This window comes from Mesoplodon densirostris, chromosome 18 (genome assembly GCF_025265405.1).
Source record: "Mesoplodon densirostris isolate mMesDen1 chromosome 18, mMesDen1 primary haplotype, whole genome shotgun sequence".
In the NCBI taxonomy this organism is placed as follows: Eukaryota; Metazoa; Chordata; class Mammalia; order Artiodactyla; family Ziphiidae; genus Mesoplodon; species Mesoplodon densirostris.
In genome coordinates this window covers 18,049,379-18,075,157 of record NC_082678.1, presented here as the reverse complement: position 1 = coordinate 18,075,157, position 25,779 = coordinate 18,049,379, and the positions used below count along the sequence as shown (strand labels likewise).

Sequence of the window (25,779 nt, the reverse complement as noted above, 5' to 3'; positions counted from 1 at the left end):
TAATGACTTTCACCTTTCTGCACTTTGGCTGCAAAATGAGAGGATAATGACAGGGCTGTTGTGAGAGTCAAATGAGAGAGCAAACTGACAGGGGACAGGTGCTTAGAGTCATCAAGTTTTATACATTAAATATGGGCAGCTTTAGGGGCTTCCCTGGTGGTGCAGTGGTTGAGAGTCTGTCTGCCGATGCAGGGGACACAGGTTCGGGTCCGGGTCCGGGAGGATCCTCCATGCCGCGGAGCGGCTGGGCCCGTGAGCCATGGCTGCTGAGCCTGCACGTCCGGAGCCTGTCCTCCACAATGGGAGAGGACACAACAGTGAGAGGCCCGCGTATCGCAAAAATATATATATATATGGGCAGCTTTTTGTATGTCACTCAGATCTCAATAAAGTGGTTTTTTTAAAAGGTGTTTAGAGCAGTGCCTGGCACGGAGTCAACACTATACACCAGCTGTTATTTTTTTTCAGGATGCTAATTTGAGTGTGTCAGTTTGTCTTGATTTTACCACGACCCATCCTTCCAGAGAATAATCATTAAAAAAAAAAATTTTTTTTTGGGAAAATGTCAGTCATATCATTTAGGATGATTTTGATTCTTTTTTTTTTTTTCCTTTTTTTGGCTGAGTTGGGTCTTTGTTGCGTGTGGCTTTCTCTAGTGTGGCGAGCGGGGGCTATTCTTTGTTGCGGTGTGCGGGCTTCTCATTGCGATGGCTTCTCTTGTTGCGGAGCACCGGCTCTAGGCGCACGGGCTTCAGTAGTTGTGGCACACGGGCTCAGTAGTGGTGGCTTGTGGGCTTAGTTGCTCCGCGGCATGTGGGATCTTCCCGGACCAGGTCTCAAACCCCTGTCCCCTGCACTGTCAGGCGGATTCTTAACCTCTGTGCCACCAGGGAAGCCCAGGATGATTTTGGTTCTAACAGAACACCCAACTGGAGACGGCTTAAACAACACGGTGGTCTCTTTCTTAAATCTCACACTCTGTATTTCACTGAACCTAAGATGCCATTGCTCAAAAGATGCCTCCCACATTCAGAAATACTAACATGTAAAAATACATGTCTCTGGGAGCTTCCCTGGTGGCGCAGTGGTTGGGAGTCCGCCTGCCGATGCAGGGGACGCGGGTTCGTGCCCCGGTCCGGGAAGATCCCACATGCCGCGGAGCGGCTGGGCCCGTGAGCCATGGCCGCTGAGCCTGCATGTCCGGAGCCTGTGCTCCACAACGGGAGAGGCCACAACGGTGAGAGGCCCGCGTACCGCAAAAAAAAAAAAACAAAAAAAAAACATGTCTCTGAATCAAACAGAAGGTCTGAAGGCAGGGAGCTTTGGGACTAGTTTCTCCAGCAGTTCAAAAGCATCTTCAAGGGTTCATGCTCTTTTCTCCTCTCTGCCATTGCAGACCTTCCGCTCTTGCTGGGAAACGGGCGTCACGGATACAAGATGGCTTCGGTGGTCTCAGGCATCTCCTCATGATGTCCCAAAGCCGGAAGAGAGGCTACTGTTTTTAAGAACTAGAAAACGTTCCCATACCTGGCAGAACTGCGCCGCAGACCCTTTCCTGAAACAATTCCTGGCAAAGGGAATAGCTTTCTATGGCCGATGAATCTATGGCCGAGATGCACTCCTTTGGGCAGGTCAGGGGCTTGCCCAGTAGCTCTGCTGTTTGTAAGAGGAAGGACAGCTGCAGGACTAAGAGTGCCTGCCACACGGGTGAACTTCCCGGGATATCACTGGTGCAACTGCTCCCATTTAAGCAGCCAGCTGCTTGGGATATACCTACCCTCCTCATGTTTTCACTAATAAAATTAAAGATTCCTTTTCAGGTTAAGAAATTCACCTCAATATTTAAAGACTCTGTTTTCTATATGTGGGTTTCGGATACCATGTCTTAGATCCTAGCAGTGACTGGAACTCAGTGAGCTGACCGCCTGAGCGCAGCAGGCCAGCTGACCAGATTTCCCCTTTGCACTCAGAGCCAAGGCCCCTTGAACGGCCCTGGAGACTCTTGCCCTGTTCAGCTTGTGATCTACTTCTGTCACTTATCACTAGACTGTGTGACTCTTTCCATGTAATAAATATAGGTCTACAAGGCCTTGAATAATGTAAAACTCAAATGTCCTAGACCTCACCGGCAACGAGTGCAAATGAAGTCACACTGGCATTAGCATTTCCATCTCAACAGCTCTGAGCCCTTGCCTGCTCATTCAGGAATTCTGGTGCATTCTTTGAAGTCTTCCTCAGTTATTTCTGGATTGCGTAAGCAGTGCACCTGACATGTACTCAGACACAAGGCCTCTCATTGCATTTTGCTCTGGCCGCTTGGCCACAGCCCAGCAGCCCGTGACACTGCCATCCGCTGTGAGCCTGCTGCTGTTCCACTAAGTGCCCTGTCAGGTGTGAAAGCTACCCTGTGGCCTCTGGCACAGTGGCCCTTCTCGAGCTGTGACAAATGGCCCTCACTGCACACTGGGTGGCAACTAGTCTGGGACCCAAGACAGACCTGCCAGAGCCCAGAGCCTCTGCCTTTCACTGATCAGCTCCTGCAGGCTCTCACCCTCACTCTTCCTGCCAGAAAGTGGCTCGAAACAGTGCAACAGGCGCCCATCATTCCCCCCCCAGTTTCCTCTCTAACCACCCATGCAAACACACAAAATCCCTCTTCCTTCCCCTTCCCCCCAAACCAAAAACCCTTATATGTAAGATCCATTTATATATATACACACGGTGCAGTATAACTTTGTGGTAAAAGCACAGACTCTACAGGCTGGGATCAAACCCTGACACCACCAGTTACTAGTTGTGTGAACTGGGGCAAGTTACATCATCTCTCAATGCTTCTGTTTCCTCATCTGTAAAACGGGGGTAGTGATAAGGCAATGCACTGTGCAGTGGTGAGGATTAAACGAATTAATATCCGTAAAGTACTCAAGGAGTGAGTGGCACACAGTAAGTGCTATGAAGTGTTAGCTATCATTATTGTTTTGCCTGCAGATCACCTGCCTACACACAAGCAGCTTTTGGCAAATTCCGCACTTAGAGTCTGAGATGAAAGGAATGTAGTTTGCAGGGAGAGACTCCATTCTTTCTTTCGGTATTATACAAAATAATCTGTCTTCAAGGGTAAGACAGAGAAACGTAAGGGCCAATTTCACACGATAGAAGCTATTGCTGAGTTAATGATTATATTTGTGAAGTACTTACTGTGAGCAGAGGCAGTGGAATACCAACTAGGCCTGTGAGGAAATTAAAAAGAAAAAACAAATTAAAATAGACTTCTGCTTTGAAGAGCTCACAGTCCAATTGAGGGAGGCAAACATTAACAAATGTGGTAACTTTAAAATAAGTACCCACAGTGTATTACCATATACAGAACAATTTAATCCAGACTAAATGCCACTGAGATCATTGCTGAAGGGCTGATGAGCATGGGGAGAAGGTAATGCAGAAAAGGCTTCGTGGTCTTGCAAGTTTAAACCAATTTCCAAATAGGTGTAAATTCTGGCTCTGACTCTACTTGTTGTTTTGCCCTTTTGTTATTTCAAAAATGAAGCCGGGGTGATTACCTGAAAATCAACACTCAGGAGTAGCAGAGGGCATTCATTACACTATTCTCAGTTCTTTTCGTAATTTAATTATTTTTCCTTGTCGGAATTAAAGCCACACCCCGGCGGGGCGGCGGGGCGGCGGGGCGGCGGAGCTGCGGGACCTGCGGCGCGGGGATAAGCCCCCGGGTTCAGGGTAATTTAGAGCCCGGCCCAGCCCGTCGCTCTCGGGCGCCCTCTGCCGGCCGCGCCCGTGCCCCACAGCTCTCGCCCCAACTAAGAGCAACTGAGCGGGACGTCGAACAATTCCCCGGGAATCTCCCTCCTCTTCGCTAACGCAGCCAACCACCCCAGACGAACTCACCCCGCCCCAAATAAAATCCGCAGAGCAATTAAGAACGAAATCCGGCAGGGCCTCAGTTCCCTCAACCGTTCCTCTCGTGAAGTCCCCTCGAGTTTTCTGAGACCTCCACCGCCCACCCAGTCTCGGCCAGGGACACCCTGTTCACTCAATAGATAAATGACTTTGTGGCCGAAGTGACAGTCCACCTTCGTTTTCTAACGGCCGTGGTTCTATACAGAGCAGGCCTCCCACCCCGGGCTCTCTACTGTCCCTGGCGGCGGCCACCATCTAATCCCGGGTCCAGAGCCTCGCTGAGGACTCGGCTGCCCCGCAGCGGCGGCTGTTTGCACTACATTTCCCATCAGCCTTTTCTCAACAGCGCGAGAGTTCCGGCGAGACTGCCGCGAAGACTTGCGCGCAGGCGCGGCGTTTCTCTCTTTTCGGGATCGGTCTCGTGGCAGGAAGTCATGGCGGCCTCAGGCCCGTCCGAGCTATGCCGGCAACCTCGGACCTTTGGCGGCGGTAAGGCTGCGGAGGTGGGAAAACGGGGTCTTTCTTGACACGGCGCTAGCACACTTGGCCGCCCCTCCTCGAAGGAGAAATGGTGACGCTTAAGCCTGGTCTCCCCACCCAATAGGGTGGTTGGGAGGATTAGCTGAGGTAACTGGGAAAACGCTTTCCAAAGGGCGCGAGTTTTCATTAGTGAGGGGGGAGAGCCCAAGCCCACCTTGGCGTCAGAGCGGCCCTCCTGGGGGAGAGCGGCCCTTCCGTATTGCGCAACCCCCGCGCCCCCCTCCCCGGCCTCGCAGACACCCATGTGCTGAGCTCGCAGCCCCAGCGGCCTTGGCAGGCCCCCCCAGGTCTTTACGCGGGGCAGGCTGACAGGGACGGTTCTCAATTCACTTCAGGGGTGTTAACGGCTGAATACTTCGCTTCCTCCTCGAGTGCCTTGAGGACGGCCCCCGTCAGTTTTTACGTAACTCCACAGATGGTAACCAGTGGGACGGTAGACTTTGTTTGGAAAGCCGTAGGCCGTAGTTTTACAACGACCCTTAACATGCTCATGTTTTCTTTCCCCACAGGCCTTTGTTCGGCATCTGCAGAGACGGTGAGAAGCCGACGTGCACGTTGAAGCTTAAAACTAGCGCATGGAACCCTGAATTGAGTCGCATGGATGCAGGTAAGACCTGGGTGGGCACCAGATGTGAGAAAGGTGAGATGGTGTGAAGGCCTACCGCATACCGCCCCCTCACACTCTGTTCTGAATTCTGAAGTTCAGCTCCGGGTTGACACAGATCCGGTTAGGGTCCTGCCTAGAATCCAGAAATGAGGATGGCCTGAGCCAGTGTAGTCGCGGCCCCTAGGTGTCACTGAAATGAAAGTGGATGCCGCTGCATACAGGGGTGAAAGGAAGACTTGGAAAATGAGCTTTGGTTGGCTGGGATTCAGAAATGTTTTGTTACTGGTTGAGCTGAGGTTGATTTAAAGTTATCCCTGTCTGAAAGGACATCTTTTGTGAGGAGTTGTGACTTGCTTAGGCTCAACTTTTATTTATTTATTTTTAAGATGTTGGGGGTAGGAGTTTATTTATTAATTAATTTATTTTTGCTGTGTTGGGTCTTCGTTTCTGTGCGAGGGCTTTCTCTAGTTGTGGCAAGCGGGGGCCACTCTTCGTCGCGGTGCGCGGGCCTCTCACTATCGCGGCCTCCCGTTGTGGAGCACAGGCTCCAGACGCGTAGGCTCAGTAGTTACGGCTCACGGGCCCAGCTGCTCCGCGGCATGTGGGATCTTCCCAGACCAGGGCTCGAACCCAAGTGCCCTGCATTAGCAGGCAGATTCTCAACCACTGCGCGACCAGGGAAGCCCAGGCTCAACTTTTTTAAACACCATTCTTGAGAATCAATATCTTAAGTTTGTTTCTGTTAGAATGAAGTGTTATCCATATTTCTCTTTTAGATTAAAGATGTTGGCTGTGGACTTGGAAAAAAGTCACATGAAAACCATCATCCAAAGATATTGAGTGTAAGGATCTTCGTGATGAAATTTCTATAAATGGTAAGATTTTTAGCTCTTTCACAGAATTGCATAGGTTATGATCCGTTTAAGTATTGGTCTGTTAGATCCCGAGATGTGTGGGTCTTCTAGGATTATTAGTGGCTGGTTGAGAGAAGTGGTATGGAACTCTTTGCTAGACTCCTAGCCAAGCAGCCTCACAGTGTTTGTTACAACCCTACATGAGGTACATATTTTCCCTGAGTTGCTACTGAGTAAGTAAACCGAGACAATGAGTTCACTCACCCATAGTTACACGGCTAGGTGTTTTTTTTTTTTTTTTTTTAAAGAACCATAAAAATATAGCTAATTAATTTTGGGAGGTGGGGGGCCTTATTATTACTATTAAGCTTTTTTTTTAATTTAGAAAATGTCACTGATTTAATGTTGTCAGTTGTAAAGAGGTGTGTCTCAACCAGATTGTAACAAAATTACCACAGCTTATTCCAAAAGAAATTATTAAGCTTTATTGAGGTATAGTTGAACAATTAGTTACTGAGTTAGGCCAGTGGTTCTCAACTAGGGGTCGGGGTGCGCTGGGACGCAGTGGGTACCCCGAAGTACCCTGCAGTGCGCAAGACAGCCCCCATGACAGAGCTACCCACCCAAAGCGTTGGTAGGTTGAAATCCCGTGTTAGACTAACTTGAGAGATCCAGACTCCAGTCTCGGCCTGTTACCAGGTGACCGCACCAGAGCCTTATTCAGTCTGTAAAAAACAGGAATGGTGCTTCTCAAACCTGGCTGTGCACCTGCAGAGGTTTGAAGTAGTATACATGTTCCTGGACCCCACCTCTGGCCATGATGAGATGGCTCTGGTTTAAGAGTGGGTACGGAGGAACAGTTAGATGATCTGATCTACTTTTAGCTCAGGGATTTTTATGACAGCAAGATTATAGTTCTGGCTGTTTTTAAGTAGCTCTCAGGGCAGATCTATAATCCCTGTCTTAAAGCACTGAAAGCCACATGGTTGCTCTGCACTATTGTTTTGCACACAGAGGTGAGTGAAGGAGAAATGACCTTGTTTGATGTCGATTCCTCTTGGCATCAGGTACCCTTTGTGCAGCTGGCCTTCAGTGGTCTGGCTGAAAGGAGTAATCCGCACTGTCTCAGGCATTTTACTGACACCAGAAAGACGCTGGAATATATGTACCATACTTGGCTGCTAGACACTTTGTGCTAAGGGAGACCCTGGCTTTAAAAGGACAGGAACTGTCAGCGTGTCAGGTCTGGGATGCTGGGTACAGCTAGGCACAGCACTGTGGGGTGGCTGAGGGGTGGGAGCTGAGTCCATGATGATGTGAAGTTATCCCTGTCTGAAGGCAAAGAAGGACCTTTCTGTGTGGAATTTGTATATCTGAGACTCAGTTTCCCAAGTTTGCTTTGTTTTTTTAATGCCTGATTTAAAAGTGAGCTACCTGAGATTGTGTATATCTTTTTGAATAGGTTTTTCTTTGCAATTTTTTCTCGACAGGTAGTCTCAGCCTCAGTTTGAGGCCGAAAAGGATGCTCCAGAACAAGACACTAACTAGCAGCAGTGCCGTTTCAGCTGCCCTGGACCCGAGGCGGAATTTCTCTCGTGTGTGTAATAGAGAAGATCTTTGGAACAGGCTTGGGTGGAGTGTTCTTTCTGCTTCCCCTGTCCTGGCCTTTGAGTTGTGCTGAGTGGCAGGGAGACTTTCACATAGGTTTGTTTTCTTCGCTAGGTGTCTGCAGTGAGTGAGACAGAATTGAACTGCTTTGCCTGAAGAAGTGAAATGATGATTCTTCTCCTGTTGTTTGTAAGCTTTCTCTTTCCATGTTAACATGTCCCAAAGAAGCCCCACAAGCCTATGATGGTTAGTTATCCCTGTCTGAAAATCTCAACTGAGGGAAAACAATCTGTTCTGAGGCTTAAGGGGCTGGCCCTGTGCTCTTAAAAGAAGTTCAGGCTCTATAAGGGATCGAATTGAATGGACTCCAAAGGGAATTGTGCACACCCTGCCAAGACCCCAGTCCTAATGCATCATCCCTCTGCAGCTTGAAAACCAGTGGTGTGGCTGCCCTGTCACACTTTAGGCCCCTTGATTAATGGCTCTGAGGGCACAGGCTATAAGAGGTGGCAGAAATGGGCAAGTGGCCCAGATTTGATTTGTACACTTACTGTAGAATGAAAGAGTGCTTGTCACATATTTCAAAAAAATGAATGTGCTGTTTGAAACAGACGGGAATGGCAGATGTATGCCAGCTGTGGCAGTGAGAACACTTCAGGACTGTCTGACCTCTTGCCCTTGCACCATATCCTGACATCCAGGAAAGACAGGGTACAGTGGCACTAGCAGAGCGATTTGGTTTCCAGGTGCTTTGTTAACACCAGGGAGCTCTGCTGGTGTTAGCTGAGCTCTGTCTGAATGGCATGGCTGGCATGTGAGCAAGAGAGTAGCAGAGTGGAGCTGGGCTTTGTTCCCATTTAAATGCCAGGCTTGAACTGGACACAGATTGCCTTTTCTGTTGAAGTTGGGAGGTGTGTGCAACTTTTTATACATAAGGTCACATATTTGTTCGGTCACCAAGGAAGCTATATTTGGAGTGAGATTTAAAGAGCCTGAAAACCGGTCCAAGCAGCTTATAGCTGGAAGTAAAACAAAGCGAAAGGACGTGTTAGCAAGTGGGAAAGTCTACCTGCTGGGTTATAGTCTGCTTCTGAGTGGACTTGACTGCTCTGTGGGACCCAAGTGAACCTGTAGGTTGGTTTCTGTTTTTGTTTTTTTTTAAGCTGCACCGTATGGCTTGTGGGATCTTAGTTCTTCAACCAGGGATTGAACCCTGGCCCTTGGCAGTGAGAGTGATGAGTCCTAACCACTGGACTGCCAGGGAATTCCCGAACCTGTAGGTTTGACTCCAGACGGGGGTTGAATATGAATGTTGCCAGCACTTAATGGCTGCTCTTTACTGGTACTGGCCACTTGCCAGATCTGCTTCCTCAGAGCACAGTCTCCCGAAAAGGAGAGTCATCTGGGACCAACCAGGCTGCACTGAATTGATCTGGTTGTGCCTTCCACACACACGCACACGCATAATGGTTGATTGCTTAGAATGAGTTCCTCTAGGATTACCATTTTTAAAATTTTCTTTAAATTTAACCTTAGTTTTGAGTCTCTTAGTTGGCTGCCACATCAAATGATTCTTTGGGGGTTTTTTTTGTGTGGTACGCAGGCCTCTCAGTGTTGTGGCCTCTCCCGTTGCGGAGCACAGGCTCCGGACGCGCAGGCTCAGCGGCCATGGCTCATGGGCCCAGCTGCTCCGTGGCATGTGGGATCTTCCCGGACCGGGGCACGAGCCCGCGTCCCCTGCGTCGTCAGGCGGACTCTCAACCACTGCGCCACCAGGAAGCCCGATTCTTTGGTTTTATAGGTTGCCTCCCAGTGATGCCAGAAGGGATCAGCAGAGCCCCAGGTGCTAGTTGCTAATGCCTATAAAATACCACCCTCCCCCCTGCAAAGGAGAATCATTTAAGAGTTCTTTGGACTTCAGAGTAGCCAAAGAATTCAAGTGACAGGGTATCCCAGAAAATCTTTTGCAGTTAGTGAAATTAGGGTATAACTAAGAACATTCAGAATACTACACACATAGTATAGGTGATCTTGGTATAGTGGTGGGACAGCAGTGATTATGAAATGAAAGTCATTAACATGTGCATGCTGTGTGGGGGGAGACCAAAAGGAAAGAGGTGTTCAGCCTAGAAAAACATTTCTCGGTGGATTTCCTCTGAAGTCAGTGTGTCTTGGGTTTAACTTTGAAACAAATTAAAAAAATTTAAAACTGACTTACCAGCATTTGTGGATTTCAGGTTGAGACCCATGTAAACGCAATGTTTTATTCTGTGACTCGGCATATTATTTTATAAGTGAAAGTTTCAGAGAAGAATCGTTGTGGGTAACAGGATGCAATCAGATGTTTTGGTGTTTATAAGTTTCCCACTAAATTAATCTTATACCCCTCTAACCGGTTGACAGGTTTTGGTAACTACAGATGTGATGGGAATAGGGAAAAATAAAGTATGGATAAAAATGGGTCCAGGCGTCGGGAAGCTATGGTTTCTCAAGTAGCTGCTTTAGTCATTAAAGCCTAAATGTCCATTCACTTAATCACGTCTCAATTTCTAAAGTAGCATTTTGATTCATCCCTCTTGTTAGGTGTGCTGATAGGATCGTCCCTTCAAAACCACAGACCCAAGGGCCAGGTTTTGGGCAGGGAGGCTCTTGCCTACCAGACCTGTGGAGACGTCCCCCCGCCCCCTCCACTGTTCTGCGGGGTAGGGTGTAGCAACATCAGACTAGACATCAGGACAGTAAATCCCAGGGTTTGCTTAAGAGGTAGTATGGTGATAAGTCAGTTGGTTTACACTTCTAATAGAAGCCCATGTAATCTAAAATAAAACTGCCTGTATCAAGTCAAATTATTGAAGCCATGATGTTTAGTGTCCGATAGATAATGAGGGTTCATTACCCAGTAATGTCCTTTTGGTGACAAGGTGGTAATACATCTCCAGTGGGACTTTAATCAGGGGCCAGCAGCCTTCTGTGTGGTTGACTTCCATCGAATGCCAGAACCTTCCCATGGTTCTAGAATTCTGAATTCTTTGTGCTAAACACCCTGCATGATACACTACTTTCCCCAACACACACAGACACAATGGTTATCCACCATTTATGCAATTACCTAGTTTCAAATCACATTCTGTCTTTTGTGCTCCCACTTTATCAGGGGGCAGCGGTGAGTCGGTCCTGTTCTCAGAAAGGCTGTTCTGACATGTCCTTGAGTTGAGATGCTTTGGAGTTTGTGTGAAGCTGGACATGCTAGTGGGAGGATTTGGGCTGAGAAGCGGGCGCTTGCTTCTACTACTGCTTGATCTTTGTTAACTGAGAGACCCTGAGCCGCTCCACTGACCTCCTAGTCACTCTGTGCCGCTACTGTTGCGAATGCTCAGCTACGAAGGATGCCTTCCTCACGCTGGTGAGGGTTGGTCTCACCTTGAGAGTGTTATCTTCGGTTTTAAAGACAAATCCAGCAGAGAGCAGTCCGTTTTTTCTTGGCCAGGGTTGGGATGTCTGCCTCAGACCTGATGAGCTGAGGACAAGGTGGGGTGTCCCACAAAGAACAGGCTTCAGTGACAGTCACACATCTACTTGGTGTCCTCTGTAGGGAAGAAGGGGGGGAGGGTCAAGGACAGTTGGAGCCCCTCTCAGGCTGAAAAGACCAGAAGGCAGCTTTGGCCACTTGAGGGGCCAAGGGCTGCAAAAACAAAAGGTCTTGGGTGCTTCAGGGTCAGCGCTGGTACAGCCAAAGGATGCCAGCCTTGTGCAGGTCCTTCCACAGGGTGGCTTCCAGGGACAGATCATGGTTCACGTAGAATATCAGTGGCTTCTTTATTCGTTCGAAATAGTGGTCAGAAAATTTCTGGTAGTTGCTTGTGATGAATCCATAGGCACTAACCTGGACAAGGACAGTCATTGAGTTAGCATTTATTGCACTTCCACTATGTGTAAAGTGATGTGAATTTAGAAAGCCATGTCCCCGCCTTCCTTAGCTGCCTTGTGTCGTGTGAAGGTGAGGATAAGCAGTTCTCGCCCACACTTGAATACCCTGAACTGTGCGCTTTCTGCACGTTTTCTCATTCAGCCTTACAACAATCTTAGGTAGATATTGTCCCCATTTTACAAATGGGGAAACAGGCTCAGAAAGGTAACCAAACATGTGTCCCCGTCACAAGCTAGTAAGTAGCTGGGCTGGATTTTGAACTCAGGTCTGTGACACCAAAGCTGTGATCATTACTGTGCTCAAGATAGAGGCAAAAAGCCCCTTATCTCCTATGCTAATGGTAACTGCAGACAAGAGACTCCTGTTTAATAAAACAGGGAAAAGGTGACCAGAGTCCAGTGGTGCCTGGCCTCAGTTCTTGTGCTGGCTTCAGTGTGGGTCACTGCCTTTTCTTGAAAACTGCTTCTCAACCTTTGTTTCTGCACACGTCATGTGGGCACCACCCCATCGAGAATGTCTCATACAGTGATTTCAGAGATTCCTTGTGTGGAAGGCTGCCCACCTCAGTTCTAGAATGTCTTCACAAAAAGATGTCTCTGCCCACTTCTGTTGAGATTTTGCTTTCACAAGAGCAGTTAGATAAAATGTGCCTTAAATACCATATGGAGCAGCTGCCCTGGGGCAAAGGGGGTGAAAGAAGCCAGCCCAGGGGAAGGTGGCTGTGATTGGGAAGGCAAGGCTGGCACAGGGGACTGTCCTATAAGGGACGCTGAAGACCACGTCTTCCATCCCGTTCCCGAGACCAAGATCACTCCTGCAGCTGGGGCATCCTTCCCCCACAGGATAGAGGCCCAGAGTCCCAGATCTGGGCTAGCAGGCCTCATGTAGGGGATATCCTGGATCGAATTAGGTTCCATTCACACCTACTCTGCTGCTGTGGGCTCCTGAGAGAGAGGACCTTTTACCTGGTCACAGGTATGCAGTGCTGTCAGCAACATGAGGGCTCCAGTACTAGGCATGTATAGGTCTCTGAATTTTGTGTTAATCCACTTGGATTTCAGAAACCTGGAATCAAAAAGAGCCATCAAAACTCAGGACTTTTGGTCTTGCACACTAGCTAGCTTGATGGTTGTGCCATTACACAAATTCGGTTGGAAAACTGAAAAAATTTCCGGCCCTTCTACCCCAACCCGTCCCCTATTTGGGAAAAGACCAAATGAACTATATGCAAAAATCTTTGGTTGAAGTAACACCTTAGGTGACGGGGTGAGAAAGAGGAACAGGTCCTCCCAAAGCACCGCAGGTGAGAGCCTTCCCCTTATCTCCCACTCTCTAGAAGCCGGAATCCAGTCTAACTCGCCTTTATTTGCAACACCCTCCACAGTGTCTGGGGCATAAGTGGCCTAGTTACTTAGCCGGAGACCTAAGCTTCTACCTCCAGACTTTGGCCAGGCAGGAGCCACGTATGAGGGCAGAGCACACAGGTCCTGTGACTGGAGGCACTGGCGAGGTGATGCATGTGTGTGTGCACGTACACACATTCAGAGACACCCGGAACAGTCCAAAAGTGAGGCCACAGGGCTTGACCTCAGCCCTGGATTCTCATCTAGGCTTTGCCAGGCAAATCGCCCAGCCTCTCAGCCTGGTCTTCCTCTGTTGCGTGGTCTTCAGTTTGCTTCCCAGACCCACCTGCCACCCCTGGCCTGCTCTGTGTCTTAGGACGCTAGCCTCTGTGCTGTAGTAGGGTTTCTCAGCTGCAGCAGTATTGTTACTTAGGGCCAGATAGTTCTCTGTTGCAGGGGCTGTCTTGTGCACTGTAGGATGGTCAGCAGCAGCCCTGGCTTCTGCCCGCTGGTGGCGGGTACGCTTTCCTAGTGACAACCAAAAATGTCTCCAGGCCAGGACAGTTGACCTGCCTCCTGCCGAGAACCACCGCTAGGAGGGGGGATGGGGTTTGAGATCTGCAGGCAGATGTTCCCCAGGCTCCTCCCCATGGTCTCCTGTGTTTGAGCTGTGTTCAGGCCTGAAAGTGATGACAACTCGGCTTCTACCAGTCCCAATACAGCCCAACATTTGTCGTCCCCCCATGCCTGACCTAAGCCTTTCTGAACATTCATCAGGAAACCTGATGAGTTCCCTCTCCATTTCCCATCTACCTTGACTGATAGAACACCACCTCCATCAAGGTATAATATTCAAATAAAGTAGTAAGTGAAGCAGTATAAGTGCTTGCGGTGTCCTCGTACATGGCCCCCGCTGTGGGTTTAATCCTTGGGGGGATAAAGCTGATGCTGCCAGTGGGTGTGGAGCCAGGGGCGGGGCTGAGGCGGTTCTTCCCAGCACCACCCCTACCCCCACCTACCTCTCTGTCAGGTAGCTGATGAAGTCTGGATGGAGTAGCTTGAATTTGCTGGCGGAGGCTTCTGGTCCAAAATAGGTCTGAGGCCTAGGACCCACGATAGAAGTGGGGAGAGGGGCCGGTGCCGTCGTACGGCCCGTTGGGGAGTGAGGAGAGGGGAAAGGCGCCGGGACGGTGGCGGTGTGTGGACCGGTAGGAGCGGGGCTGGGCGTAGTAGCGGGAGAAGGGGGTGTAGAAGGTGGCGGGCAGCACCGTGGGGACCACGTGCGGCTTCCCGCCCACCAGGACCTCCAAGGGCGGGGTGTACGTGAGAGAGGAGGGGGGTGTGAACAGAGCGGGAGGAGTTGGGTAGGAGCAGCTGACCGGGTGGTGGGGAGGGGGCGGGAGGAGAGGGAAGTAGAGAGATGCAGGGGGGGCGCGCTCTTGGTTCTGGGAAGGGCAGGGGAAGCAGTGGGTTTGGGGGAGTGGTGAGGTAGGAGGCTGGAAGAAGGGGGGCTCCTTCAGGAAGTGGGGCACATAGGGGGCGATGTAGGGCGGGATGCCCCGAATGGGCCCGATGTAGGAGGCCGAGGGTGCAGGGCTGTGGGATGGGGACTGGGCGCCGGGCACAGGGGGGGTTTGGGAAGAGTGTCGAGAGAGAGATTTTAAGCAAGATTGGGAGGGAGGTTTGGAGGTGGGGGGAGTGACGCTTTGGGTAGACCCTCGAGGCTGGACGTGAGGGCCAGGGGTCAGGGAGGAGGCCCGGGAAGAGGGCTGTGAGGCATTTGGGGTGGCAGGGTGAGAGGGGGGTTGGGAGAAAGACCCCCGGGTGGGGGACGGGGAAGGGGCTGAGCTACTGGCGCTGGCATAGGGCTGCTGGTTGGTGTGGTTGGAGGGGGACTGGGAGGGGGATGGATTAGGGGGATGGGAGGGGGAGCTCATTGGTGTTGGGGAGGCTTCTGTCTGCCCGATGTCTTTGAGCCAGCCCCCCACCAAGAGCCAGTCCCGCCCCGAGTCAGAGAGCCCACCCTCATGACCAGCTGCAGCATTGTGAGCTCTTGGAAGGGATTGTTAGGTAATCACAAGGGGGGTGGGGCACAGGGCAGGACTGGTGGAGCCGGCCTGGCCTCTGAGGGCTTAACCCCCAAGGAGGCCTCAGAAGCTGCTCTTTCATGGTGGGTGAGATGTCCTGCGGCCACCAAGATGGGAGGCTGGTCATTGTCACGGGGGTGGCGCAGATTTCTAAGGACCTGACTCGGACAAGAAATTGTCTCAGCACCACAGGGAGGAGGTTTAGATGAGGCCAGGACATGGTTCAAAAGAGCTGGACACAGGCCTGCTGCCCAGGAAGGTGGGGGAGGAAAGACAGAGGGCCCTTTGTTCCCACTTCGCCAGACACTGGACCCACGTCGCCTGCTCTCCCATTTCATGGGCAGTCTTGGGAGGGTGCCCGCCAAGAGGAATGGAATGGATACTGGCCCCCACTCTTGGTTTCCAGACACGATGTGCTGGACAGGTCCTGCGGCTGCCACTGGCTAGGTGTCTGGGTTGTTTGTGGGGACAGCAGCCTGAAGGTGAGGGGCCAGGCCTGCCTGCTCAGAAAGAAGCCCCTTGAACCTACAGCCCACCTTGTCAGGAGGGTCCCTGGGGACCAGCAGCGTTACCTAGGCTTTCCTGGGGGTAGGAAAAGCTTAATCTTCTAATGCTCTGTTGAATTCTTGGGGATTTTTTTGCCACCTTCACCCACCTTTCCCATCCGACAGTGGACCCTGGGAGCATTACTGTGCCCTGCCCCCTGCTTGGCTGCTCACCTGTCCCCTTTATCGGGGCCCTCAGGGACAGGCACACCTAGAATGGCCGATCTCAGCATCACGTAGTCACGGATGTCTGAGGGGATGAAGATATAGCGCAGGTCCTGTCGGAGGGACAGAGAAACAGCCGCAGTGGGAAGGAGACCACGTCAAGATCCTGCTCAGAATGGACTGCTCTCTGCCCAGTCTGTCTGCCCTGACGGGAGCATTTCCCTCTTAGGCCTGTAATTCCCACTTTCAGGTACCCTGCTGGTTTCAGTACTCAAATCTTTCGATACTCTTCCCTTCAAGAAGCGATGCTTAATTGCCATCCCCTTAAGTGTGGGCTGGACTTAGTGACTAGTGAACAAAATTTTTCTAATGCGTAGAAAAAAGTAGAAGTAAGGAAGGGTATGTGACCTTGGAAAGTGGGTCATAAAAGGCACTGGAGCTTCCTTGCTCTCTGGGATCGCTCACTCTGGGGGAGCAAGGGCTGTGAGGGAGCCATCAGAGCTCCAGCCAGAGGCAGGCCTGAGGACCGCAGCCCCTGCCCGTCCTGACCGCGACCACTGGGCGACCCTGAGGAGACCCCGCTGAGCTGCTCCTGAGTTCCTGACCCATGAAAACTGTGAGATAATTGGTGTGTGTTGTTTAAAGCTACTAGGTTTGGGGGTAGTTTGTCATGCAGTTATAGATAATGCCTACAGGTTCTGTGGCTACACCAGAAATGGAGCTGTCCCATGTTCTGTCACGAGCTGAAAGAGGCCTCGGTGCACAGACACTGTGGCTAGGATACCCCTGAATTCCCTGGTCAGAGGAGGAAGTGTCTAGAAACTCAAAGCGGTCCTACTGAGCATCCCAGAACCCTTATCCTGGGACCTCCCCGCTGCAGGTGGTAACCAGCCCGCTCTAGAAGGGAAGCACTGTGTTACAGCAACTAGCTGTGGTTGAGAGAACCTGGAAGCGGCAGACAGACTCAGATTCCAGTTCTCCTGCTCCGAAGCTGGGGCTCTGGGCATGTTTTCCTCAATTGCTCAGCTGAACCTCAGCTTCCTGCATGGTCTGCTGTGAGCCCTCAGGAGGGCACACATCATTCTTCTAGTGGGCAGCGTGAGAAATGGAAACAACCCTAGCACTGCGGTCAGGGGGGCCTGGATTTTGATGATTCTGGCTGGGTGGTGGCCTTGGACACAACGCCCTCTGGAAAGGGGCTGCTGTGATGCCTGTATCTGGCGCTGGGAAGGGGGGAGGCACTCAGTAAATACCCTCCCACTGTATGTAGCCTGAGCTCTGGGTGGGAGGGAGTCTGGATTTGAATCCAGCCCCACCGCTGCTTTACTGACTGAAGGGGCCCTGAGCCTTAGTCTGCTCACCACTAAGAGAGGGCTGGCGTGGCCTCTGTAAGTGCCTGGCACTCCATGAGCTTTCGGTCAATATTATCCATTCGTGTTCCACCCCAGAGTTGTCCTGAGCCACCTGAAACCACAGGGTGCCCCTGCCCAGATCCGCCCCTTCAGTGGCTCCATTGTGTGGGCCCAAGACCCTGGCACAGCCTCTCTATGCACTGGGCTGGGGCTTGGGAACCCTGTGGCCCACCCCTCAGACGCGGGTTGGGAAACAACGGCACCGACTGTCAGTGGCAACGGTGTGCCCGTCAGGGGCCTCACCTGTCCCTGGGGCACAGAGGTGAAGCCCAGGTTTGAGTAGGAGATGAGGGAGTTCTTCATTGTGTTCACAGTGAAACCGTAGAAGGAGGTCTTGGTGCCCACGTCATTCTCAAAGCCTTTGATCACAGCACCATTGAGTCTGGTCCAAACAGAGGCCCATCAGCCTGCTTGTGGCTACATGATGCTGCGTGTTTACTTCCATCCCCAGGGGGCCTCACCTGTCCCTGTTCCATCCCCAGGGTTCTGTCACTCCCTCTGCCCACAGCAGCCCCAGTGCCCGGTCACTAGCCCTATCCCCACAACTCGGGACCTGAAGGGATGCCTTGTGAAGTGGACAGAGATGACCCTGGCAGCTCCTTCCTCCTGGGTCCCCTTAGCCGACCACACCCTCACTCATCTTCAGGGCCTGTTTCCGTAATGCCTTTGTCCATGCCTGTCTGCCCATTACAGCTGCCAAGCTGCCTGAGGCCACTGCTGCCTTGGCCCGTGCCCTCACCTATGATGCTCCCCCAGGGGCTGGCTGGGGACCAGCTCTCCATCCAGCTCCTCTCCTGCTTCCTCCCTGGCCCCTGCCCCACATACCTGAACACGTAGTCATGGGCATCGATGTTCTGACCCTGGTGGGAACCATTCAGAATGCCTCCGTTACCCACCACGGCACACCGGATGCAGCCTGGAAGCAGCTCCCTGGAGACGGCAAACAGCCTGGTGCTCTCAGAGCCATTCAGGAGGCTCAGGGTGGAGGCGATGGCTGTGGGTGTGGGACAGGGTGGGGCACCACGAGGGGTCACATGGGTCATTGAGGCCTTCCCAAGACTTCCTGGCTCCCCACCTGCCCGAGGCCTGACACCAGCCCCTCTCCAGAGGCACAGAGGGTGGAGGACAATGAAATGCCAATGGGAAGAGGGTGGTGGGGCAGGGGGTTTGGCTGTGCCCTCAATCATCTCAAGAACTCAGATACCAGTCCTCCCAGGACCGTGTGTATTCCCAAAGAAAATAATCGGAGGCATGGTGGGGTGGGGGGCAGATTTAATGTGGAGGGGGCTCTGGGTGGTTTCCCACAGCAGCAACCATCCGCAGGCTGTTTGAGGCCCCACAGCCACTGTCCTCGGCCACCTTTGGGTGCTGGCATCTTTCACGCCAGGGAAGCCCCAGGATGGTGAGAGCTGCTTGCAGGGGCAGCCAGGCCCCTCTTCTGGACACTGTGGTGCTTGTAGAGATAGGGGGGAGGATGTCAGGAGTTGCACAGCAGGGGTGTCGAGCCCTGAGGCCCGCCTGGGAGGAAGAGGCAGGGGGTCCACATCTTGGTGCTGTGAGGGAGGAGAGGCCCATTCTGCACCAAGGCCAAAAGCAGGAGCAGTGGACTAGTTGAGGCCAGAGGGCTGCAGGTTACCTTGGCTGGAGAGCCCCTGCCAGCCATAGGGGGCTTTGTGCCGGCTCAGGCTGTCCCAGAGCTCCTGGGTGAAGAGGTTCCCTGACAGCAGCACTGGAATGGAGAGATCAAACAGATCCCGGAAGTGAGGGTGCCGTCGAATGGCGAGATAAAGTCGGTGTCGACAGGGCAGGTTCTGTGGGTGAGAAGAGGGCTGTTTCTGGGGGTTGGGGTGGGTAGGAGCCACCCTTTTCCCCCTAGACTTGGGCAACCCCCAGATCTGCAGGCCCAGGTGGCCTGTAGTGCAGCAGCCCAGTGGGGGTGAGAGCTTTCTGGATTTACCCTGCCCAGCCCTTCTCCTGGATGCCACATCTCTGGGGCCTGATGGCTCTGGCCTCCTACAACTTCACCTCACACTTGGGGGGAAATTTGAGGCATTTTCCCACAAATGGGTAAGACCTGCCTGCCCTGTGGTGGAGGAGGAAGTCCAGCCTGGGCTTAGGAATCCGTCAGCTTGGATCCAAATCCTAGCTCTGGCAGTCCTTGCCGTAGGATTCACGTGGAACGGGCTGCTGGGAAGATTTATGACATGTTTCTGCCAGTCGGTGCCTATACTGAATTGAAGAGTGTCCCCTCCCCCAATTCATGTTTGCCCAGAACCTCAGAATGTGACCTTATTTAGAAATAGAGTCTTTGCAGGTGTAATTAGTAAGATGAGGTCATACTATATTAAGGTGGGCCCTAAATTCAATGACTGGTATTCTCATAAGAAGGCATGTGCTGATGCGGGCAGAGATTGAGTGATGCAGCTACAAGCCAAGAAACACCTAGAGCCTCCAGACGCTGGAAGAGGCCAGGAGGGATTCTTGCCTAGAGCCTTCAGGGGGAGGCTGGCCCTGCTGACACCTTGATTTCAGGTATCTGCCTTCTAGAACCGTGAGAGAATCCATTTCTCTTGTTTTAAGCCACCCAGTTTGTGGTCATTTGTTCCAGCTGCCATAGAACGCCCTCCAGGGCCTCTGCACACAGCGACCTTGAAGGAGGGCAGTGTACCAAAAAGGCCTCAGCTCCATCTGCCTGCAGCCCCCATGTCAGAATCCTGAACAGCCTCGGCTTGGGTGGAACTGTTCTTCCCACTGAAGGGGGCTCTTTGTTAAGCCGTTGGTTTGATCAAAGGACAATGCAGGAAAGAGCTGTACAGTCATTTCTGCTATTATGTGACATATGAGTGCCTAAAAACCATTATGCAGAATTATGAAACCAAAACCACAGGGCTTTTGGGAAAAGGGAATAGCAGCGCAACACTCAAAAACTTGATCAGTGATGCATAAAATAAGGAAGAACGTGGGTAAGATAGAAGCAGTTTTACATACATTTGCCAGTTAAGAAATATATAAGTACTACTAAAAATCTGGCACTTGACCTTGGAAGAGACTTGATTGGGGATGTGGGTGTCGGAAGGGTGGCAGCTTGGGAGTTTTCGTGAAGTGGTGGAAAGCTGGTTATAACATATGCGATGAAGCGGACGGCTATCTGAAGTGTGCGTGTGTGTGCCTTTTGTGTATTCCTACATGGCTCCCTTTGGTTGAGTGTGGTTTTCCGCATTTACCAGTGTTCTTGCTGACAAAATCACTGATAAACACCCACGAAATTTGGATTATGCTCATATTGTTTACTAATATAGCAATCTTTATGGAACAAATTCATGTTTTCAAAGCAAGCATTAGGCCGAACTGACAGCACTAATTTCACTACTGTTCGGTTTATCATAGGGATGTTTTCCAGGGCCTTCTTTACGAGGCTCCAAGAGAAAAATCTTCAGGTCTCTGTATCTGGAAAGGCTGCACTTTCCTTGGGCAGCTGGCTTGCTTTTTACCTCATGGACAGGGTGGCAAACTTTCCTTCTTTGCCGTGGCCACTGGGAAGCTAAGAGCCGGATATATAGCCCATCTCTTACACCCTGTGGCATATTTTTCATGCACTTATCTGACGTTGTCTAATTTTCCTCCCTTTATTTTTCCTTTACCTGCTTCTTCATTTTATTCTTTTTTTTGCCATGTCATATGTGTCCGAAAGCCACCTCAAATCCTTTTCTTAAACGAGGTGGGGAAATATGTCAATTAGCACCAAGCAGCTCAAGGTGAAAAGGACTTCAGGAAAAGTAAAGGTGACCTGACCAAACACTTATAAGATCCTCGAGGGCTCTCTTCAGCCCTCTGGCCAAGTGTCCACCCGGCCTCTGTTATCAGGAAGGGGTCCCCATCACCTGCCCAGGGCTGCCTACTCTGTCTCTGACCGCTCAGCAGTCACTAAGTCTTGCATGGGGTGAAATCTTACTCCCTGAGGCTTCAGTTAACAATTTCCAGTTTCTGGGGCATTAAAAACAACTGTTAAACCCGAATCAAGCCAGAATTACACAGTCATCACCCCTCCCAACTGCAGCACGCAGAGGGGGTGAGGCCGTATTGCTCAGTGGTTCAGAGCCAGGCTCTGGGGTCGAATGAGGAGCTCAAACCCCTGTACCACCTCTTCATGAGTGACCTTAGCCTTTCTGCACCTCATTTTACTCATCTGTAAAACTGCCTCACAGGCTTGCAATGAGGCTTAAGTGAGAGAACTCACGTAAAATGCTTGAGACGGCCTTTCAGGCCACAGTCAGTGTGATCTGTTATAGAGCAGGGCCCGGAAGTTCTCAAACGTCTTCCCAGGGCTTGGTGTTTACTTCATGGTGAGCAGTTTAAATGTGACTTTTACAGTAAAAAGACATTTTGAGGAGTAGAATGTAGAAGTCACAGGACTTTTAAAGATAAATCAAGACTTCCCAGAACTTTTCAGCTGGCTACACCCCAAGGAGTAAATATGGAGTCACCCTTCTCTGCTGTTGGGGTTCAGGGAACCCCAGTGGTCAGGTCTGAGGAGCCCTGACTGGCTGGCCGCTCAGTTCTGTGCTTCCTTTGGGGGATTGGCGGAGGGGGGGGCTTCCAGAGTGCTCTCACCCAGCAGGCTCACGAGAATGTTCTCATTTGTGCTCTTCTTTCCCCTTTTCCCTGAATGCTAACTTGAGAATGTGAGAAACCGCCACAGGGTAGCTGGCCCCAGTACCTTTCTCGTCCTAGAATTCGATGGCTTGGGTCCAAAGAAAGCTCGAGACGATGTGATGTTCCTGGGGGAGAAGGCAGAAGTAAAAGCAGGGGTCTCACCTGCCCCTGGAACCTGCTGTCTGGCTCTGTTAGCTCTGGGGGCTGACAGTCCATCAGGGTCTGATTGTTTTTTCTGTGCTCTGATTCTTGCCCATCCCTCTCTCTTTGGGCACACAAAATACTGTCCTATTATTATGTTCTACCCAGAAACCAAGAAATAAAGAAGCCCCTTGGCAAGCGGCTGAAATGTGGAGTATATAAACAGTGAGGTGGTGGTTAAGAGAGGAAAATATAAAATAGGAAAGATTGCCAGCCCCCTGGGATTGTGACCATCTGAGGGGTCTCCCTGCCAAAAGGCCCCAGAAACAGGTGTTCGATCCCAGGTGCCTTGGGCCCCCTTCACCTGGTGAAGGGCATGGGTCTGAAGCCTGACTCCGTGGATTTGTATCCCAGGATCTCTGGAAGCTACTGAACTTCTCGGAACCTCAGTCTCTGTTCAGCTGGGATAATCATATAGGTGTGAAGATAATCACATTGAGACAGGCTGGGACCTGGGGGCCTTTGCTGCAGTGCTTGCACATGGACAAACGACCCCTCGAGCCACAGAATGCAAAGAAACTATAAGGGACTAAAAATAGCTGGGTGCATGTGCAACTGGGGCAAATTATGAACAACAAGATACAAAAAGACCAAAAACTCAGCAAAAGCAGGGTGTCGAGCAAAAGCAGGATACTGCACATGTACCCTGCACAGGATACCACCAAGGGGGTGGGGCCCCCTCTGACCCAACCCCTGGACCCATTCCTACTGTCACCCAGTATAAGGAACCAACTCGCCCCCCCGCCCCCACCAGGAGCAAGCAAGGGAACCTGTTACTTGTTTTCACTTCCCCTACTGCAGCAGGGGCCCCAGTAAAGCCGTGCCTGAATTGTTGGGAGGTGCAAACACAGAATCTATGTTATCTTACATAAAAAGCTTGCCTTCAGGTTAGTGAAAGACCATGGAGAAGCAGGCCAGGAAAAGCAGGGTGATCCCTTCCCCCACCTGTCCCTTTTGCCCCAGACGGGCCACCCACATAATCCTGTAGTTCCTTTTTGAGGAACTGGGACTGTGGTGCTCAGCCTAGGTGGCCTTGGAGAATCCTAGGGAGCTTTTGCTCCCTCCCTGGTGATTCTAACACGCAGCCAGGTTTGGAACCTGGTGGAGGAACTGCTGAATTGGTGGAATGGAGACAGAAGGAACAGAGTTGTGGGGCGGGATGGGGAGCCCCCCAATCCAGTTTTGCTGCTCTGAATTGCCCCAGCCTCAGGGAGGCCTGCTCCTCTCTCCAGAGCACCCCTTATGCTCACAGACTTCCCCCCAGCCCCTCCCACTCCGGAATCCATGGGCATTTACACACCAGCCTGGGAGCTGGGAAGGAGTGGGGAAGGGGCCGGCCCAGCTCACCCGCACGCCTGTGGAAAGTTTAACCAGCCCAAGGAGAAAGGAGGTCGACGTTGTGCAATTTTTCATAAAACTAAATTTACTCAACTTACATCATATTCTTAGGAACTCTTTGCCCTAAAATAGCCTTTTCTTTTACAAAATAATGTTGAAAGTAGATGGTAACTGGCAGGTAACTGGCGTCCTGTAGCTATCCTCACCCCCTCCTCCAGAAAAAAACAAGTCTAGAAATCCCAAGCCCAGGAACTACTGATTCAGATTCTTCTGTGAGTAAATTCCTGAACCGATTCCACTCTCTAACCTGCAAGGAGAGCCCCGTCTCGGGTGTGGTAGGCCTGGTCCCAGGGCCTTGCTTCCCTGGACTCTCCACTGTAGCCAGCCAGGTAGGTCCGTTTTTGGTCCCCAGTTGGGGAGGTCGCACAGCCTGCTGTGTCCCTGCCCAGATTTCCATCCCATCTGCCACCCTGCTTATCCACCTCCTACCAAGACTGAGTCTGGACCTGGCTCCTGGAGGTTAGTTACAGCACAGACATCACCAAAACAACAAGGATATGGACAGGTTCTTGGGTTGTACTAGATTTTTAAAAGATGAAAGATCTTTAAAAAAAGCTTTGTTGAGGTGTAATGGATGTTCAGCAAACCTCATATTTAGAGTGGTATTAGTTACTTTCAACAGATGTTCAAGTGTGTTTCAAAACATCCTTACATAAAACTGACAAGGATCCCCTTTCTTAATACCCTCAATATTCTCAGTCCTCCTTACGCAATTTCTGACTCCAGGGAGATGAAGTAACTTCAGGTATTGCCTGCTAGAGCACCTTTTGTTCTAAAGGGACCAGACTCATCATCAGTGGCAAGGGTGTTTCATATTGTTTTGCAACTTTGGGTGCCCTCTGACCTTGTTTCCTGAGAGCAGACACTAATTTTGATTTCATTCCCTTATTCCTGGAGCAAGGTTTAGTAAGGACTGTGCCGGTGGGGAAGCGCTGGGAAGGGAAAGCCAGGCCCCGGAGGCCTCAGAAATCCAGACTCTGGGCACAGCTCGGCCCACCTTCCAGAAGTAAAGCTAAATCCTTTTGAGGCTTCTTCAGTAACTGGAACCATCACCTAGCAAAGGCAGGCTCTCAGATTTCTCCTCCTGGGGCACAAATGAAAGAAAGGTGCCCAGGGTCGGCGAAAGGGAGCGGAGCGCAGGAGGAGGCTCAGGGACGGGAACTTGGATGGAGCCCAGGATGGGCCCCTGTTCGCCGATCGCTCCCGATTGCGCCCAGACGGTGCTTATCAAAATAAACGGAGCAGAGAGCCGGGAGTTAAGGGAGCCGGGCGCGGGGAGGGCGGGGACCACAGCTAGAGGGAGAGGCGACCCGCCGCAGCCCGGCTGAGGAGCCTGGCCAAGTTGGAACGGGAGACTTGGATTCCTACCCCCAAGGAGAGCTTGAAAAAAACGTGACGTTAGCGAGGGACAATGGGTGGCAAAAACGGGACTGTTTTTAAAATATTCAGGTGTCCTAGCCAAACCTGGACAATAAAAAGGGTTTCTACTCAGGGCCGGAGGGAAGTAAGCGTAAGGCTGTCGGGAGCGGATCGCCGGTGCGCAAGGGGCGAAGCTCCTCTCGGACCCCGGCAGAGGCTGTGGGGCCCCGGCAGCACGAGTTTAACGCCGGGGTGGAGGCTCTGGGGACAAAGGGCCGCAGCCCGAGTGCCCGCGGCAAGCCACCCCGGAGGGCGGCCCAGCCCTGAGCTGGGCGCCCTGCGCGTCCCCTTCGCCCTCCGGACAGGTCCCACGCGGCAGCCCCTACCTGGCTCGGGTCAGGGGCCCCGGGTACGACTCCACCGCCGAGGAGTACAGGGCGACGAGGATCCCCGAGCAGACAACCGCCAGCAGGAGCAGCAGCCAGAAGAGCGGGCCGCGCGGGAGCCCCATGCAGCCCCGGCCCGCGGGCGTCCCGTCGGCCGCAGTCCCGGGCAGAGGGGAGAGGCCCGGGTGGGCCGGGCCGGACTCCCAGAGTCGGCCTCCTGGCCCCCGTGGCCCCTCCCCGCCCTGCCGCTCCCACTTCTGCCCGCGCCGAGCCTCCGGACGCCGCCGCACCCTCGGGGCCTGCGCGACGGGTCCGGGAGGGGAGAATGTGGCAACGGCGGCGCCCAGCCCGGGGACACCGCGAGCCGTGGTTGGGCAGGGCGCTTCCCGGTACCTTCAAGGGCGGGCGCGCGCGGTCCGGGAGCTGCGGGGCGCGGGGAGACGCCGCCACCTGCCGCGTGGGCTGCGCACTGCGCCCTTGGGGGCCCCGGCTCGCAGCTTCCCGACGCCCGAGGCCCATGGGAGGGGCGGCGAGGATGGAGGAGCAAACCCTGACAGCCCAGACCCTGGGTGGAGCTGGAGGGGGTGAGGTAGGGGGCCTGCCGGGTTGGGATGGGTGGGGGAGCTGAGGCTGTTCATCCCCCTCATTTGGTGACTGGCCGGGGCCCTCAATCGCACTGCGTTCCTGTTACAAACCGAGGCCAACCTGGAGATCTCAGCAGTCCAGAGACACCTGAAGGGTGTAGCAGGGGATCCGGTGTTAGCAGGAAGGGCTGGGG

At 52.2% G+C, this 25,779-nt stretch overlaps 2 protein-coding genes, 1 long non-coding RNA gene and 3 other non-coding genes across 7 annotated transcripts; 4 read left to right on the top strand and 2 right to left on the bottom strand.

The window, feature by feature from the left end:
• The first annotated feature begins 4,330 nt into the window (after positions 1 to 4,330).
• LOC132478655 (uncharacterized) lies at positions 4,331 to 10,370 on the top strand. Of its 2 annotated transcripts, none has more exons than XR_009530405.1 (4): positions 4,331 to 4,404; positions 4,965 to 5,062; positions 5,839 to 5,937; positions 7,411 to 10,370. It is a non-coding gene; the product is annotated as an uncharacterized LOC132478655 (long non-coding RNA). The 2 variants fall into 2 exon arrangements; XR_009530404.1 differs by having other exon boundaries at positions 7,407 to 10,370.
• On the top strand, positions 5,349 to 5,426 carry LOC132479440 (small nucleolar RNA R38). Its single transcript, XR_009530554.1, has one exon. It is a non-coding gene; the product is annotated as a small nucleolar RNA R38 (small nucleolar RNA).
• Positions 7,217 to 7,300, top strand: LOC132479442 (small nucleolar RNA R38). Its single transcript, XR_009530556.1, has one exon. It is a non-coding gene; the product is annotated as a small nucleolar RNA R38 (small nucleolar RNA).
• On the top strand, positions 7,757 to 7,829 carry LOC132479443 (small nucleolar RNA R38). The gene has a single exon (XR_009530557.1). It is a non-coding gene; the product is annotated as a small nucleolar RNA R38 (small nucleolar RNA).
• An 869-nt stretch (positions 10,371 to 11,239) lies between the features above and the next one.
• On the bottom strand, positions 11,240 to 25,220 carry ST6GALNAC2 (ST6 N-acetylgalactosaminide alpha-2,6-sialyltransferase 2). Its single transcript, XM_060081965.1, has 9 exons — positions 25,002 to 25,220; positions 21,722 to 21,782; positions 18,641 to 18,815; positions 17,830 to 17,998; positions 17,248 to 17,386; positions 15,602 to 15,705; positions 13,815 to 13,898; positions 12,418 to 12,517; positions 11,240 to 11,407 (listed from the first exon to the last, which is right to left on the bottom strand). The coding sequence occupies exons 1-9, from the start codon at positions 25,124 to 25,126 to the stop codon at positions 11,240 to 11,242; spliced, it is 1,125 nt and encodes a 374-aa protein (XP_059937948.1). The 5' UTR covers positions 25,127 to 25,220.
• Positions 13,899 to 14,732, bottom strand: LOC132478654 (uncharacterized). The gene has a single exon (XM_060081966.1). The coding sequence runs from the start codon at positions 14,730 to 14,732 to the stop codon at positions 13,899 to 13,901; it is 834 nt and encodes a 277-aa protein (XP_059937949.1).
• Positions 25,221 to 25,779: the final 559 nt, after the last annotated feature.